Source organism: Schistocerca nitens, chromosome 8, assembly GCF_023898315.1.
Source record: "Schistocerca nitens isolate TAMUIC-IGC-003100 chromosome 8, iqSchNite1.1, whole genome shotgun sequence".
NCBI lineage: Eukaryota > Metazoa > Arthropoda > Insecta > Orthoptera > Acrididae > Schistocerca > Schistocerca nitens.
The window spans coordinates 443,458,025-443,476,586 of record NC_064621.1 but is presented as its reverse complement, the minus strand read 5'-3'; the positions used below and the strand labels follow the sequence as shown (position 1 = coordinate 443,476,586).

Genomic DNA, 18,562 nt, shown 5'->3' with positions numbered 1-18,562 from the left:
GACGGATGTGCACAAAACCAAACGTTTAGGCAGTGTATTGACTTTCCTTGAGCGGTACCACAACGACGGTGATGATTTCTTAAGCCAAATTGTTACGGGCCATGAAACATGGGTGGCCTACGTCACACCATAATCAAAGCAGCAGTCCATGGAAGTTGTGCAAGGGCATCGTTTTGCTACACGGGTCCACATGTGGCGAATCAGACCAAAGATCTCATCACATCTTTCCGATGGGAAACTCTAGATCATCCTCCGTACAGACCCGATCTTGTGCCCAGTGATTATCATCTGCTCCTGCACTTGAAGAAACACCTGGGCGGTCAGCGCCTTCAAGACGATGACGAAGTCAAAACAGTGGTGATGCAGTGGTTAACAAGTCAGGCGGCAGACTTATATGAGGAGGGTATTCGAAAACTGGTACAACGTTATGACAAGTGCCTCAATATTGACGGAAATTTTGTAGAAAAGTAGATTAAGGTACAGGCTTTCACGTAAAAATAAAATTATTGGGATATCTTAGCACGTCTACTTTTAATTTCAAAACGGTACTTACTTGAAAAACACGGCTCGTAATGACTGGTAAAATACGAAGCATAACCAGTACTCCAGAGGCGACAACGCGATGCTGTAGCATGGCAATAGCAGTCAACGCGCCCTTTAATTCGTACCGGTAAAACGATTATCGCCCGAGACTTATTTGGGGCCGCTCTATCGAATAGGCACGTAAAATTCTGCTTTAAAAATAATTTTATTGGCACCAGGAAACAAACCCACACCTTCCGTTGACACTGGACGTGATGAACAGTATTTGCTTGGGTTAACTAAAGCTCCACACTGCAAAAACGAAAAATGCAAATATCTACTGAAACACTAGAGAAAATGTGCCTGACGACTCAGAGGACACACTCGAGTTGACTTGTTTACTTCATCCCTTCCTTCCATTTTTCCCCTCTTGTAACTGATTCTGGGATAATCGTATTGATAATGATATGTTTACGAAAGGGGTAAATGCTTTGTATTTTATTACAAGTATAACGTAGACAACATTCTTTTTTACCTTAAAGTAATAAGCTCCCGATTTAATGCTGTAGAAACATGGCTACCTTTCGTACAGGCGAATAAGCTACTAATTTTCTTCATTCCGATCGACTAAGACCGCTACGAAGACTACTTCAACTGACGTTTGCCACTACGAGCCTGCACATTGTCGGTACACATGCTCATGCGTTGTTGCTTTGAAATGCTTGCATAAGCTTGCATGACTGTAAATCGATCAGCAGCTTAAACAACCGTAATGTTTGAGCAAAATACGACAGAGAAGTCAAGCACGCCTGCACAAAGTATTTAATCATGCATGCTGGTCGGTCTTTCAGTTACATTTCTGGCCGCCTTAGCAGCGTTTCATATTTCCTGACTAAAAACATTGATAAAGTCAGTCATATTCGGACTGTCGTCATACAAAAGCTGTGAGCGGTTGGCTAAGAGAAATGGTACGACGCTTCTCACTTTTTTGTGTAACCTTTGCAGCACTCTTACATTCTAACCCGTTTGTCCTAATCAACGACGTTATCAATAACATTGATTTTCTACCATTATATGTGACTATCTGCCCTCAATCCAAAGATTATTTTTAACACCGCAGTGCGCCAGTCACACTGGCACGAGGTTTACCAGTCCTTACAGCCGGCTTTCTAAAATTTAGTCGGTACTTGAACTTCAAGTAGCTGCTTTGTAATCCTCATGCCAAGCAAGATGCCACAGTGGTTCAGACATAAAACTCGCCTTCGGATAGATCCATGATTCGACACCTCGCACTGTCATTCATGTTTGGGTGTCATTAGCGCTGTCATAAGAGCCCAAATAACGATTTAAAATGGACCATGTGCTACGTTCCGCACTCCGTGGTTCTTAAAGTTAGTTGACACACAGGTGCCTAAACGGCATCAGTCAGTGGATAACATTATAACGAACAATGAAAGTCAATCTGGGACGCTAGTTAATAAAGAACTACCATAGCTGAAAGGTAAAATGAACAATTCGAACGGCCTACCCTTCTTTTATGAGGCCGTCTAATGATAGTTTATAGAACAAACGACGTGCACAGTCGAAAATGAGATCCCCTTCGCCATGTTGCTAAGATAAGGAGTAGAACGCATTCCACAAACTGTGCTGTTTCCGCTAAAACCTCAGATAGTTTTTTAACAGTCACGTTTTAATGTGCATTTGTCAGCTCAGCTGACACTGGGAGTGACGCACCGTCAGTGATTCGTTACAGTGAGCGCGAAATGTTGACTGTACCTTCCCTAATTCGATTAAGGCAAATACCTGGATGGATAATTCGGATAGGGCGGTGTTTCCTATCGCATACCTAACTACCACTTTGTCGCCATGGTGTTGAACCGTACTGTTCTTGATCATTCACCCCCAGCCCCCTTCACCACCACCCTAACCCATTTGTCCGCACAAGACATGCTAGCACCTATACCTACTCTGCAACAAAGAGAAAATTCTTGGCGGAAGTTGATACATTGTAAAGAACTGTTGCATTTAAATTATAGAGAAAATAGTGAAGTATTACCTGTGGCTGGTCGTACAACTACCACGATGAACCAAACGCTCTGCAACACACGGAAATCCACATCGTCCTTAGCCCACCCACCCCCCTCCCCACCCCCCACGGATCTTAATGTAGGAAGGCGCAGAGAAATTACGAGATTTCACCACATCGTTGCACATTAGTCCATTAACTAGTTCAGGAGACGCCTCTAACTGTTGATATGAGCGATGTATTCTGCACCGAATTTAATAAAAATTAAGGATACCTCAAAACAGCAAACAGAAACTTGCACGCTCCAGTTGATTGTAGCGGATCGACTGGTCTCTGCGCATGAGAACTTCGCGTTTGAGGGCAAGGATGGCGTGTTGGGGGGAAGGGGGGACGAAGACGAGCAAGTAGCGCTCCATCGTGTCTACTGTATACAAGGTGGACGCACTCGTGAGGGGCAGGACGACTTCCCCAAGCCAGTATGGCACTCTGGGCGTGGGGAATGACCCCACCCCCTGGCGCCGGCGCTGCAACATTCCCGTGAGAGCCCAGCGCGTGGCTGCGTCACCGGAGACCGTTGGAACGCCCAATGGCGCAGCTGCCCTAACGGTCGCACACCCTGCTACTGCGGGATGCGGGCCAGCGCAGCAGGCGGGGCTCCTCTCCAGCTGGAGAGGCGGCTAAACGTTTTTGCTGTAACGTAATTACATGTTAGAGAGGTGGTGGTGTTGGTCGTGGTGGTGGAGTGGTGGTGGTGGTGATGTAGCATAAGGTGTTCCACCAATATTTCCCTGTCAATCCTTTCAACAGGCCAATCTGTTCTAGCCATACAATGTAATAAAAAACTGTTGTTGCTTTTATTGTTCGTCGTTACTGCGCTTCTCAGTCGGAAGACTGGTTCGATGCACCTCTCCACACTCGACTGTCCAGTTTAAGGTTGCCAGGTCCAAAAATAGAAAAGCCAAATTCAGCTTCATATTTAGGCAGACATGTTGCCCTGAAAGACAAGCCTATCTGTCTTTAGGGTTCCGTATATTAACCGATAAAAACGGAACCCTTTTAAGATCACTTTGTTGTCTATCTTCCTGTCTGGTTAAGACCGCTTTTTCTCACGAACGGGCAGACATATCAAGTTGAAATTTATGTCGCATAAAGTCAATGGACCCTTGGCGGTATAATAACAGTTTCTAAGTCAATGCAATTAAACGATACGGGCATTTGTCTCACATATTTTAACACCGGAAACTCATTCATCAAAACCTATAGGGTACTTCCCTTTGACCTAGAATCATGAAATTTGGGATGAAATAAGATTTGACACTACAAATAAAGGAAAAAAAATCCGAAAATTGTGAATTCGTAACCAAGTCACACGAAAAAATATTTTTTTTATCATTTATCCGACGTCTAACTTGAATTAAAAATAATCAGTAGTTCTGCGTTCAGGCTGATTGTGTCGCAATGGTGTAAGGAATGACTTCGTTGCTTACATGACGTGTTTCGGAATACATCCATCTTCAGATATTCAGGAGCTCAAATGGCTCTAAGCAATATGGGACTTAACATCTGAGGTCATCAGTCCTCTAGACTTAGAACTACTTAAATCTAACTAACCTAAGGACATCACACACCTCCATGCCCAAGGCAGGATTCGAACCTCCAACCGTAGCAGCAGCTCGGTTCCGGACTGAAGCGCCTAGAAACGCTCGGCCCTAACGGCCGGCTTATTCAGGAGTGATTGTTGCACATAGATAAGGGCGTTTCAAGACTAGTCTGCAAATGATTGTCTCACATACAACTTGAAACACCGTATCTACGTGGAGCAATCGCTCCTGAATATCTGATGATGGATACATTCCGAAATACGTCACATGAGCAATTAAGTCATTCCTTGCATCATGCTTGACTTTCCCCATTGCGAACCTGTCAACCTGAATGCAGAACTACTGATTATTATAATAACGGCCTCCTGCATGAGTTTGTGTCGCAATTATATTATTTAAATTAAAACATTCTCGAAAATCTTTAAATCCGGGAGGTTTCTATCTATATCGATAACAGGCAAAAATGATCGAGGTCTCGATTTCCGAAATGGATAAACTTTCTATATACACAATTAAGTTAGTACTGAGCCCTCAGTGCGCGAGTCCTACTTGCACCTGGGCAATGTTTTAAATAGAAAAAAAGTCCAAGTTGGGCATCTTCAATCATTTATCAACAATCAGTTTGTGTTTCGCAAGTTCATCCTTGAAATGAAATGATCGTATGGTATTTATAGGCCGGGATATCCCCTTCGGGGTTCACCTCCGTATTGGAACTCTTCACACCTCAAACATGCTTAAACTAAAAAGTAAAAACTCTGTAAACTGCCTCATGAACTGGCATTTATGATAGAATTAAGTGCTCAGTCTTCTTTCTAAAATAATTTTATGTCGAAATAAACTAAAAATTCTTTGTGAAACGATATAAACAAATCTCTCCCAAACAACTTTTTGTTCAGGACAACCCCAGCTATGAATGTATATCTTGTGGAATGAAAACCGTAGACAGCTCCACGTAAGATTCTTTATTTCGAACCATAACCGATTTCACAAGTTAGAGCCATATCTTCAGGAGGATGTATAAATTACGTCATAGGAGTACTAACATGATGTTGCTGGAGTTCATACGGTGCAATGAGATCATGTTATTGAATTTTGGTTTAGGCTCTATTTTCGGGTGATGATGGCACAATTCGCCTATTTACTATTTAACAGTACGCGCTCACTTGGCGCATCACTATTATTTGGATAGTGAATGTCTGGTCTTCTATCCATCCTCACGTTGGGTCTCGTACGACGTAATTTACAGTATACGACTATTAAAGATGTGGATTTAAGGAACAGTTGTGGTTCCAAATAAAGGAGCTTGCTTACAGCTGTTTGCTGTTTTAATTCCACGAGAAACTATCCTCTGTTTTTATGGCACGGAAAACGAAAATATATTCAATTAACTTTGGCCCTTTATATTTATAAAGCAATAACAATTATCTGTAGCTAAGTATTAATATTTGATTTGACCCTCTTTATCAAAAATGTTATTTTGGAAATCATTTCGTGAAACTCCCGACTCTGTCACGTTGACTGCACAATTTTAAATTACACAATAACAACAAAAACATATTTGTGACTGTCGGTTTGCAGTATATTACACCCCTTTATCGACTCGGCGTTTATGAAACGGAACACACTTTCGACGTTTGCATTAAGGCCTAAAATTGCAAAGTAATATTCTTCCACTTTCACTAATTCTGAATAAAATTTTATTATGAAGTGTTTTGAAATTAGGTGTCCACTTTTTCATGAACAAAGAGCTTTTTAACCCTTTCAGTCACGAATTATTTTTTTTTCCTGAAAAAAAAATCATGGCTTTGCTATCTAGTTCTTCGATTTTAACTATGATTTTTAAGATGTATAAGATATTCCGAGGTTCCCCCCCCCCCCCCCCCAAAGGGGGATACAACGCGTTCCCAAATGAGGACTTGTGTTCAAGTGGGTACAGTATAAGTCCGACAGTAAAAGTATTTTATTTGATTTTATTTCACCAACATGCATAAATTACACAAAGCTTACTTAATCATTATATACATAAACTATGGTTTTACACTTGTGAAGAATGATAAACAAACAATTTTTTTCTATACAGACATAAGTAAATGTTACGTTATACATAATAAAATTTCGTTTTGCCTTTGCAACCCGGTTTCTTGCGCCTCTCAAATGATTTGTTGTCACTGACCACTGGAAGATGCCCAACGTTGTCCAAACGAACTTCAGCTTATGGAAGAACTTCCGCATTGGCTCGTTTTGAAGTACTTGGACTCTCAATAGTGGGACGCACCCTTATCCTGGCAGCTGGCTTATCTACGTTTGTCAGTAATTTGGCCACACTTGCCCTAAAGTGAAGCAAATCAAGGGTCTTATTTTTTAGAGCACCTATTTCTGAAGCGTTTTTCTTGTACTCAGTCCATGCATTTATACATGAAATATCAATTGCATGAGCAAACATGCGTCCACTTTCAGGTTGCAAAAGCGACTATAAACCGTCGAAAATCATGTTCGGTTTCATAGGCAGCCAACTGCATGGTGTCTTAGGATGCAAAGCCTGCTAAATGCCCAATAGGCGTGGCTGTCGCCCTGCCGTGTCCAGATACAAAGCACGTGAACAGATATCAGACTTACGAATCTGGACATTCAAAGCTACCTTTAAGTCTGTTACAATTAGAATGGATATTTGTCTTATTCCGCTTTATGTTGGCTGCGCTGTAACAAATTCTTATGCAACAATAACGTTCTTGCTGGCAATACATTGTCGTTTGGATGGGACGAGTGTTTCGGGATTATTTCTGTGTCACTTATCATGCATTTAGCAGGCTTTGCGTCTAGGCTACTCAGCTTATAATATACCGTATGATATAAAACATCTAACATTACCTCCATCATTGTCCTCTTGTTCAAAATTATCGCCAGGGTCATCGGATCGATTGTCAATTTCAGATGAATTAAGGAGCTCTATAACTTCTCCTGTAAGTGGCCTTCGTCTGTCTTTGACACGGGGCATTGTGAAATCACCGTAAGATGACTAAAAAGACAGCGAAATAATGTCCTAAATTTCAATCACAATGTCCTCATTTGCAGACATGTATAAAATTACAAAAATGTCACCTTTCGTTCTGAAAGACACCTTTAGTTTTCATATTCAAGAACGCACCATTCTACGCAAATTATATATTTTGCCTAGACTCAGAAGATATTAACCGGTTGATGGGAGGTACAAAGATTACTGGGAAGCGACCATGTGTGTACATGCAGTTTTGTTTCGTGGTACCACAGATAGACAGGAGGTATCGACACTTATCAAATAAACACTATGCTTGTGACGATATGAGGACAACAATTACAAATGGTTAAAAAAATGGTTCAAATGGCTCTGAGCACTATGGGACTTAACATCAGTGGTCACCAGTCCCCTAGAACTTAGAACTACTTAAACCTAACTAACCTAAGGACATCACACAACACCCAGCCATCACAAGGCAGAGAAAATCCCTGACCCCGCCGGGAATCGAACCCGGGAACCCTGGCGACAAATGGTTAAGTTTAACGAATTTTAATATACTAAGCATTTATTTAGTATATCCTTATATGCAGACGCCATGAGCGAAAAAGTTAATGGCACAGTCGTCTTTATATGTTCCATGATTTTCGTGAAGTTTCGCCAGTGAACAAAGAATATAGATTTTTTAAAATAGCAATTGTTGGTATATTTGTATATCGTTATGGTGTATTTCATTATTCCTCCTTATATACCTGTTCCTCGCGCGTTAGTTGTGTGTTTTCTCATCGCTAAAAAGTTAAACAACAGCCGGTCTGTTCAGACTTGTAAATACATGTTTGCTCGGATACGACCGTAAAAGAGCCTGCTGACATCTGACTCAAGCCGGACACTTGGCAACCCTAATTCTGTTCAATATTCATCTCTGCGTAAATATTGCAACCTACATCCAATTGGACCTGCTTACTGTGTTATGGCTCTTGTCTCTCTCCAACTCCTTGATGCCCCTGTACGTGTCCCGCCAACCGAGCCCTCCTTTTAGCCATGTTGTGCCATAAAATACACCGAGCCATAAGACACAGAACAAGTTAGGCAACATATTACTTGTTCCCACATATGGTTTTATGTTCCAGCGCACGATTCGCTAGTAGCTTAGGAAAAGAAAACGGGAGGAGGCATCATAATACTAGCCCGACTAACAACCACTCGCCACAAATCGGAAATGTACAACAATTGCCAGCATATTCTTCTGCTATGTGTGATTCCGCGTCGGGAAGTTACCATTGTTTGCATATCAACTAAAGGCGGTCTGGATACTCGGAGTTCTTCAAGAACATAAAGTATGGTCAAATACGCTACATTGGTTAATGGTGTAGCTTAGTGTCTTTGATTTTCAAATAATGATGCTTTGCGTGTAAAGTCAAAATTCCTTCCGAGCATTAGCCCATTTGTCATTAAACGTCGAACTTTATTCCTGAAGTCTGTTCTTAATTTCCAACAGTTCTTGCTTGGTCATTTCTTCTGACAGTGGGAGATTGTTTTTTCCAAACACCAAAGTGTATTTTCTTCTTCTGGAAGCTTCACTGTCTAAAGTGTGTGGTATGGAGCATAGTCAAACGCAACAATATATCTGTACGCATTTGAGATTTGCCGTTTCTACAACCGCTCTCCGTAGTTTGTATTGTTCATCTCATTTTTTGGTTCAAATGGCTCTGATCACTATGCGACTTAACTTCTGAGGTCATCAGTCGCCTAGAACTTAGAACTAATTATACCTAACTAACCTACGGACATCACACACATCCATGCCCGAGGCAGGATTCGAACCTGCGACCGTAGCGATCGCTCGGCTCCAGACTGTAGCGCCTAGAACCGCACGGCCACTCCGGCCGGCCACCTCATTTTTTATTTTTTGTTCTGTAACGAAACGGTAAGGGCTTTCTGTCATTCTGAAAACTGCCTTTTTACTCTGCGATTACATGATACGTGCCAATTTCTTTTGAAATATTTCCTTTCTAATCATCCAACGAAAAAATATTGCAGATGTTCTGCAGTGTATAGGAATAACAGCCGCGGTGAAGGCCAGAGTAGACTCATTGGACTAAAGTTTCCCAAACTGTCTTCCACGGTACACGGTGAATAAGTGATACGCGAGAAACTACTAATAACATGACGGTTTTTTTTCCGAGTGTTTGACGATACAACGTTTTTATTTTATGATGATTTCTGATTTATTAGTTACGACTTAAAATTGAAGTAATCACTGAATAAAGGTATTTTTTCTCATTTTAAAAACTTTTATTACCCTTCAAAATAAGCAAGGGGTTCCATCAAAGTACCAGGTTCCTCAAAATGTTCAGTCAGAGGAAAAGTCTGGAAGCCACTGGACTAGACTATATATAGTAGGCCCACACGCGTAATTCAACTTCGCAGTTCACACGGGGATTGATGGGAGCTAATTAACTGAACCTTGTCTTGCACATTTAGTAATGTCCTGCACGCAGGTATAACATAAACATTGACCTTTGTTCACACGAAAGAAGATTTGAAGACTGCTTAACTGATTTTATACAGCCGCAAAAGTTATTTTGTGGCTACAATTTACAAAATACTACTACACAATACCACTGCATACAGCAATGTTTCGTAATTTTGTTGAAACTGAAGGCAAACAAGCCAATGCCAGCCAACTGCTACCCATTCCTCCGTTCCTATCCATTACGAAATGTGCCAAGTTCTAACGTGGATGTAGTGTACAGTAACTCCTCAATCCTTGAAATCACGCTTGGCTGGTTCCAGTGCTTGCCGTCGGTAGATCACCTCACCTGCAAGCATACTGTCCCTCCCCCACCCATAAGATAGCACGTTTGTCGTTTTTGAGCCCTGTACATGGTGTAAACTGGTATCAGCCGTTCAACCCTCCACAAGTGAGTTGAGCCGTGGCAGTGATGTATGTATGTATGTATGTATGTATGTATGTATGTATGCATGCATGCATGCATGCATGTGACACTAGGTTGTATGGAATTATCCTAGTAAGATGTGTCACGTGATGCGTGAGACATTAGCAGAATGGCACTATCATGTTTGGGCATACTCACGACCATACCGTGAGTAAAGATATCCAGTCTATCGTTGTTTCAATAAGAACTGTTCAACGTGCATACAAGGAATGGCTGATCACCTGCAGCCATTAACACAGCGTAGCAACGGTGGTCACAAAAAGATTCCAACAGGGACTGGAGGCGATTGTTACACATTGTAGATGAGAATCGGATTTAAACCTGACACGAATTGGTCTTATCAGCGAATGCAGGTCCACCTCAACCAATTTCGTACTCTACATTTGCAGTCAGGTACCTCGCATTATCCGCTGTTATGGCGGCACATTGAGTTTCAAATCTTCATTACGCCAAACGACACCGATTCGACTGGGACTGCCTGGAGGTGTGTAGTGTATTCCGACGAGTCGCGATATTGCTCGTTTTCAAATGATGAAAGGCGTCGAGTGCACCAACGACCCAATTATGCATGCGTTTAAGGAGCACTGTGTGGAGGGCACACTTTACGCCGGGGAAGGTTCTGTGAAATTTTGGAGAAATTTTCCTACCACGGCTTGGACCCAGTTTTTTTGTTAGTTTTTAGTGTTTTAGGGGGCTAACCTGCGAATTCATCAGCGTCCGTGCATGAAACAGAGAGAGATGAGGGCGGTTAAAATTTATGAAAACAATAATAAATTCTGAAATCATGCTCTGTCATCAATTTGAAATCACGCTCTGTCATCAAACAAGAATTTAAGACGCAACACTGACAATGGGAGGGTTATAAAAACCATCCATAAGGGCCCGGACCGAGCGCATCTCGCTTGGCACCTAGGTAGGTTTACCTCGTGCCTCGCTTGGTTCAAAAATGGCTCTGAGCACTATGGGACTTAACATCTGAGGTCATCAGTCCCCTAGACTTAGAACTAATTAAACCTAACTAACCTAAGGATATCATACACATCCATGCCCGATGCACGACTCGAACCTGCGACCGTAGCAGGAGCGCGGTTCCGGATTGAAGCGCCTAGAACCGCTCGGCCACAACTGCCGGCCCTCGCTTGGTGCCAAGCGCTTGAATGCCTGGTGGTCACAGCGGAGCATCGAAGTCACTCGCTTTGGTCGTGTTACTCACGTACACTCTTAAAATGTCTCTTCCAATGCTGAATCACAAAATGCTTCTGGAAGAAATATTTGAAGTATGAACTGTTACGAAAACTGCCATCACAGTGGGTACATAACATCAATTGTGCGAGAAGTGAACGTGGTGAATTCAATCGCTGTCTTTACAAGCGACACATCTTTCGAAGGACGAAAACCGAATTTCGGAAACAGTTTTCGCTGTTGTGTTGACATGTTAACGTCTGAAGCAGAGTTACTAACGCAATTAAATATGGCGTCCGGAAAACAGCTGATCCAGTTTCTGATTCAGTCAATACAGTTGTTATTTCTCTTCACGTGATTACTACAAGTAGACCCCTTCATGCTCCGTCTAATATTTTTGCTTCTCCTTCACTGCACAATAAGTCAATTTTAAACGAGTATTCTGAAAGCCAGACGTAACTTGACAACCCAAGCACGTTTCAAAACCGGTTGCGTTTATATGGGAGCGCAAATCGATTGCGGCGTTGGAAAACTGGCAACTAGAAGCGGATTTGGAGGATCGATTTAGAATTATTTACATGACGTCCCAGAGGCGGTATTGGGAAATCGGTTTAGAAAATCCTGTTTTGGGAACCCCATGTAAACCGGGTGTATGTGTTGTACAAACAACTTTGGGGAAGTTCAGTACAATTTTTTTGGTTATTTGCGAATGACTTTAAAATCCTTCGACATCCTTCTCACGGCTATTATAGAAAAACTACAAAAACAAAATACTAATGACAGTGCTAGCATATCTCCTGAGGAGCGTCTAGTGGTATCATTAGGGTGATTAAACATAAATTCGTCTTATTTTTTTAAAGGAGTTCTACAGGACGAATGCGTACTACAAAATGAATAAGTAAAAATAAACTTTCTAAAACTTAATTTACATTTCCAAGAAATTGAAGTTTTTTCCCTTCCGAAAACTGCCGATATTAGAGAAGAAACGAACGAAATTACGTGATCAGCAGTGTTTATCAGGTAGTATAATCTTCGTAGCTACTAGGCGACACGCCAGGAAGAACGAACACGAACGTTCGTCTAGCGACACGCCAGATCGACTGGCTCGGTCACCTAGCGCCCAGTGCGGCCTTTCTCGTTAAGTTCAACAGCTGTTTGCTTAACAAGGTGAAGCACCAGGTGAGTCGCTTAGTACCTACACGCCGAGTGAGGCGCGTCTGGCGTGCCTGTAACCTAAAATGTAGATAAAATAACTGTAGATAAAAATCAACCGTAAAATACCAGTACAAATACACTGAAATGGCGCCAGATTACTGTGGCTGGAAGACTACGTAAAAATGATGGGTGACCACGTCAGTCTGCAACACACCAAAATCTCACACCCAGTGCTTTGAATAGGAGCTCTGACAACAGATTCAGCTTACAGTGAAGGTGAACTGGGTTGTTGATTTCAACATTCTCGGAGACAAGACTTCCATCCATACTAACATCATACACGATGACATCATCATTGTTTGCAGGGCTGCACTCATACGTTTCCCGTTTGAGGAACTATCAGGCCTCCACCCGATCTTAATCCCGTAGAAATGCCTGGAACTACACTAATGGCCATTAAAATTGCTACACCAAGAAGAAATGCAGATGATAAACGGGTATTCATTGGACAAATATATTATACTAGAACTGACAGATGATTACATTTTCACGCAATTTGGATGCATAGATCCTGAGAAATCAGTACCCATAACAACCACCTCTGGCTGTAATAACGGCCTTGATACGCCTGGGCATTGAGTCAAACAGAGCTCGGATGGCGTGTACAGGTGCAGCTGCCCATGCAGCTTCAACACGATACCACAGTTCATCAAGAGTAGTGACTGGCGTATTGTGACGAGCCAGTTGCTCGGCCACCATTGACCAGACGTTTTCAATTGGTGAGGGATCTGGAGAATGTGCTGGCCGGGGCAGCAGTCTAACATTTTCTGTATCCAGAAATGCCCGTACAGGAACTGCAACATGCGGTCGTGCATTATCCTGCTGAAATGTAGGGTTTCGCAGGGATCGAATGAAGGGTAGAGCCACGGGTCGTAACACATCTGAAATGTAACGTCCACTGTTCAAAGTGCCATCAATGCGAACTAGAGGTGACCGAGACGTGTAACCAATGGCACCCCATACCATCACGCCGGGTGATACGCCAGTATGGCAATGACGAATACACGCTTCCAATGTGCGTTCACTGCGATGTCGCCAAACACGGATGCGACCATCATCATGCTGTAAACAGAACCTGGATTCATCCGAAAAAATGACGTTTTACCACTCGTGCACCCAGATTAGTCGTTGAGTACACCATCGCAGGCGCTCCCGTCTGTGATGCAGCGTCAAGGGTAACCGCAGCCATGGTCTCCGAGCTGATAGTCCGTGCTGCTGCAAACGTCGTCGAACTGTTCGTGCAGATGGTTGTTGTCTTGCAAACGACCCCATCTGTTGACTCAGGGATCGAGACGTGGCTGCACGATCCGTTACAGCCATGCGGATATGATGCTTGTCATCTCGACTGCTAGTGATACGAGGCCGTTGGGATCCAGCACGGCGCTCCGTATTACCCTCCTGAACCCACCGATTCCATATTGTGCTAACAGTCATTGGATCTCGACCAACGCGAGCAGCTATGTCGCGATACGATAAACCGCAATCGCGATAGGCTACAATTCGACCTTTATCAAAGCCGGAAACGTGATGGTACGCATTTCTCCTCCTTTCACGAGGCATCACAACAACGTTTTACCAGGCAACGCCGGTCAACTGCTGTTTGTGTATGAGAAATCGGTTGTAAACTTTCCTCATGTCAGCACGTTGTAGGTGTCGCCACCGGCGCCAACCTTGTGTGAATGTTCTGAAAAGCTAATCATTTGCAAATCACAGCATCTTCTTCCTGTCGGTTAAATTTCGCGTCTGTAGCACGTCATCTTAGAGGTGTAGCAATTTTAATGACCAGTAGTGTAGTTATGAAAGAGGTAGCTCTAATTGTTAGTCTGTAGCTTCAGCTGGAAACAGCACCCCTAAAGAAATTCCTGGACTCTATTCCTCGCCTAATTGAGGCAATAATCAAGGGTAGAGTGACTTTTTATTTTGTTTTGGTCCGCTGTCATTAAGTCATATAGGCAAGTCTGATACCACTGAGAGGTAAAGCAGTGTTGTAAATAATTAGTTAAAATAATTGGGATGTATTTTTCGGCAATGGAACATTGAGTTGTCTGGCGGAGGTCGCCTGCGTGCAGGCAGTATCCGTCCTCTTCGGTTCATTTGCCGGCCACAAGGTCGCTCGTCGTTTCACCGGCGGCTGGTCCTGCGAGACTGCACACAATCCTGCCGTGAATAGCCCAGCTGCGCTGCCCATTGTCCGCTGTCGGCGGCCATGTCGAGGAGCTGCGTGCGTGCTTGCGTGCCATCTGCGGGAGCACGCATCCTACCTTCCTTGCCCCTTGGCGCGACTTGAACGCTGCACGCTCATTGCCTGGACTGTTGGACCTCCCAGGGTTGGCAGTAGAGCGTCCTGTAGACGGGCAATATTGTGCAGTAATATTAGACGTGTGTGGGCTGCAGAAAAAGATCCTTGAGTAGGGGCAAATAAGGTCATGTGGGCATATGACCAGAAATGCTTTCCAGTGGTGGTACACACACTTTAAGGTGGAGATAGAAGATCTTTGACAGAGACCCCAATATCAACACCAGGTAGGTGGCTCGCCAACATGTGGATCATTCTCCATAACAACTGTCACTATCTGCATCACTTTTTTCATCCATCCTATTCACAGATGAGGCTGCTTTTAAGAGGGGCGGTATTATCAACCTTCACAACGCCCACCTACCTGTGGGCTGCGGAGAATCCCCATGGCATGATAGCAGCGAACCATCAACACAACATGTGGGATGGTATTACTGGTGACCGCCTCATGGGATCACTCATTCTCCCTAAATGCCTCACAGGAGAGGCATATACGCACTTCCTGAGGGTGACCCTGGCTCCACTGTTGGAAGACGTGCCTTTGGTACGCTTACCATATGTTCGGGATTAGTCTGGACAGTCCTAGCTTTTTTAATGCTCTCTGGGGGTTGCAAATATGTCCAAGTTTGAGATTATTACAATTGCCGAGGGCTTTCTTAAATTTCAGCCCTGTACGTTCGACATGGCGTTTTTGAACATTCTCTCAATCGACCTTGAAGGAAGCACTAACGCTGATGGAGAGGTGTGGCTATCGGTCCCGCCACAAATTTTCATTGCTTCATACGAACTCAGTTTCAGAACATCAGACTGCTCATCTGTACTGGTTAAAACGTTATATAACCCAAAAATTTCATCTGCTATAAACAAAATCGAGGCAATTATTGTTAACGTTATTTCGCCATTTATATTTGATCGTGTGTTACGGTCTTTGCAAAACGTTGATTACATGACAATATCGATGGGTAGCTCAAGCAGAAGTGAAGTAAACTTGTTCAAGTGAAACTTCTTAAACTTCGATGAAACGAGTGTTGTAACGACTAAAATTTTGACTAGGTATCTCCCGCAATGTCTGAAAGAGTAAAAAGTTGGCGAAAGGTTGGTTTGATGTACTGCTGATAACACCAAAAGTAATTTTTGTGATGTGAAGAGAAAGGGTAACGAAAATGTGTTCAGAAAGACCTATTTTAGGAATTGGTTATTAAGCCCACTTTGTATGCAAATCATTTCTGTAAAAAGGTTATGTCCAGTGAAAAATACAACTGAAAAATAAAATGTGATATTTCGGTGAACTGTTAAGGCTTTTAAATAATTTCAAATATATGCCCTGGGTACGACACACAAAAATATGGCAAGCCTAGCCTTTGGTGGTACTAAGGGTAACTTGGCTACTACCTGATGGTGCTCTAGCTCATTATTGTCTACAGTGTGGAGCGAAGACACTGGTACAGATAGAACATTCACATTCGCCTGATGTGTTCTCATGCGGAGTTTCGATAATTAAAACCAGTGAGATCCGTACTACCTGGATGTAGATCCCTCATCTCAGAGCATGGAACTTTTTGACGTGTCCCAGCATATTCTTGCCATATGTATAGTCCGCCATGGTTCAGTTAGGAAAAAATACATCGGTCTGTACGTTATAAAGAATTCTTTACTTATTTCTGTCTTTGATCTTATATCAATGTGCGACGTAATAGGTTTATGTAAGAGCAGAATCCAAAGTATTTTCATAATGTGTTCTCATGAAATTTCGTACCAGCTATGTCGTAATCTGGCAAGAAACAAATTACGATTATCTTTGGTCGGCACGTTCAGACAGCTGGAGTTCGATATCGAATAAATATAGAGGTCATTGATTGAAACCTGTTTGTTTGTTTCTGGTCTTGCGTTACTCTACTAAAATGAGCTCAAAACAAGATCGATCGAAATGTACAAATCAGTGCCAGCGTTAAGGGTTTTTAGGGCAGATGAATACAAAAACCTGAGATTTCATAATGATTCTTATTAATTGTAACTCACTAAATACAGAGATTTTTTAAAATAATTATTTAAGGAAGACAGACTATGGTAGAACTTTTTTGCCCGATTTTTTATCGGTTTAAAATATTCCTTAAGGTGTCTATTTTAGATTCATTCATATAAAGTGTGTCATAAAGGTTAATATACGTTAAAGCCGCAATTTACTGCATGGGGGTTTGGCGTACCCGAGCGCTCGAATGGAAACGATATAATACTATAGTAGTTACCGACGGAATAGGGATCCTGTTAGTTTCGGATAGTACGACAGAGCGCATTAGTATCAACTAACATACTATTCTAAATAAGTTTTCTCTTCGTAACATGATTCGTTTATGGTAAGCAGTCTGAAAGAACGTGCTTGTCTTACGTCTGCTTCCTTTTAATACCAAGTAAAACGCGAGTGCTTGAAAATGACAAATCTATTTATACGAATCGAAAAGTTAATTCCAATCGTGCAAAAATGAAGGAAAATTGTACGGTGTTGGCACCGCTGAGCAAAGGTTTGTTTCATTAAAATATTAAAAAAAGGCATGTTGAAACTTTATTTTGAATAAACATTTTGCAGGCTGGCGGCTTGTATAACTGATGTAATATACTTGCAATTACATTATACTTTTTGTGACTTGTGAGTTTTTTCTATTGTAGTACCTAGGAGTTTTGAGATATACTTTAATTTCGATTTTTGGTGCACGTTTTTGCAACTAGTTCTGTCGAAAAAATTTCCCATTTCAAACTGCCGTCATTTTGTTAAGAACCATTTTCTTTTTTTTAATATCCTACATAATACGTTAGACAATATCATCAGTTTCAATGTAATTTTTTGAAATTTTGTTCTATCCAAATTGTGGCCCGCACTGCGCGAAGGTCTTCTGTCTACGTCGTGTACGGTCCATTTCTTACTTAATATATGTATAATCTTAATGGCGTGCAGCAATAACGGTCTAAAGGCAGTTTTGTAATTTGTTTGTTATTTTATTTAAAAAATCATGAATATCGGTACCAAAAACCGAGTGTAACCCTGGTCTAATGATAGAAAAACAACTTTTAATCACGTTTTTGTAAATCTTACCTCAAAATACTGTGACTTTCCACAGCATAAAATTAACAATTAAATCGTTTTGTTTGTCTGTTCTAACAATGAAACGACTGTGCTTGTAGGAGTTAAGGTTACATCGAATTGTAACCGTAATTATAGTTTTTCCATAACGCTTACAGAAGTCTTTTCTTTCAATACCCTCGCCATAAAGTCAATTCTAAATTTTATTAGCACAAGAATAAGGGGCCTCGACTTCACCTACACCACTGAGGTACCTTGTAAAGAATTATCATTTGCAACCTGTACTCGTTACCTATAGATTCAGTTGAAAAATTTGAAGGGACAGAAAAACTACGTAAAAGCATTAAGTGTAGATAACTGGCCGAAAGCACGTGAACACCTTCAAATATTTCAAAGGGAACTATGTTCCAGTGCAGCAGCAACTTTTAAGTTTCAGTAGTTGTGTGTGATCAGGACACTGACGCTGCCGCATCCAGCTGATAGGAAGGAAGCAACAAAATCTACTGATGGCAGTTCGTGATACAGAAATTTAAAAAGACAAAATTACTATAGAGATTAATATAATGTGTAGGATTCAAAAGATCCATTTTTGTAAATAACACGTTTGTTCCAGCATCTTACAAGCTTGCCAGACTTTAACATATCATGCGTCTCACTAGTGTGTTAAAACGGAGTGTCTTTGCATTCCCATA

General features: G+C 41.9%; 1 protein-coding gene across 1 annotated transcript in view; it reads right to left on the bottom strand.

The window, feature by feature from the left end:
• The window catches only part of LOC126199604 (protein inscuteable homolog), a 105,421-nt gene extending 90,667 nt beyond the window's left edge, over positions 1-14,754 (bottom strand). Inside the window, exon 1 of the mRNA XM_049936532.1 lies at positions 14,624-14,754. Within this exon, the coding sequence (XP_049792489.1) occupies positions 14,624-14,754 (131 nt within the window). The remainder of the gene's footprint in view (positions 1-14,623) is intronic.
• Between the last annotated feature and the right edge of the window lie 3,808 nt (positions 14,755-18,562).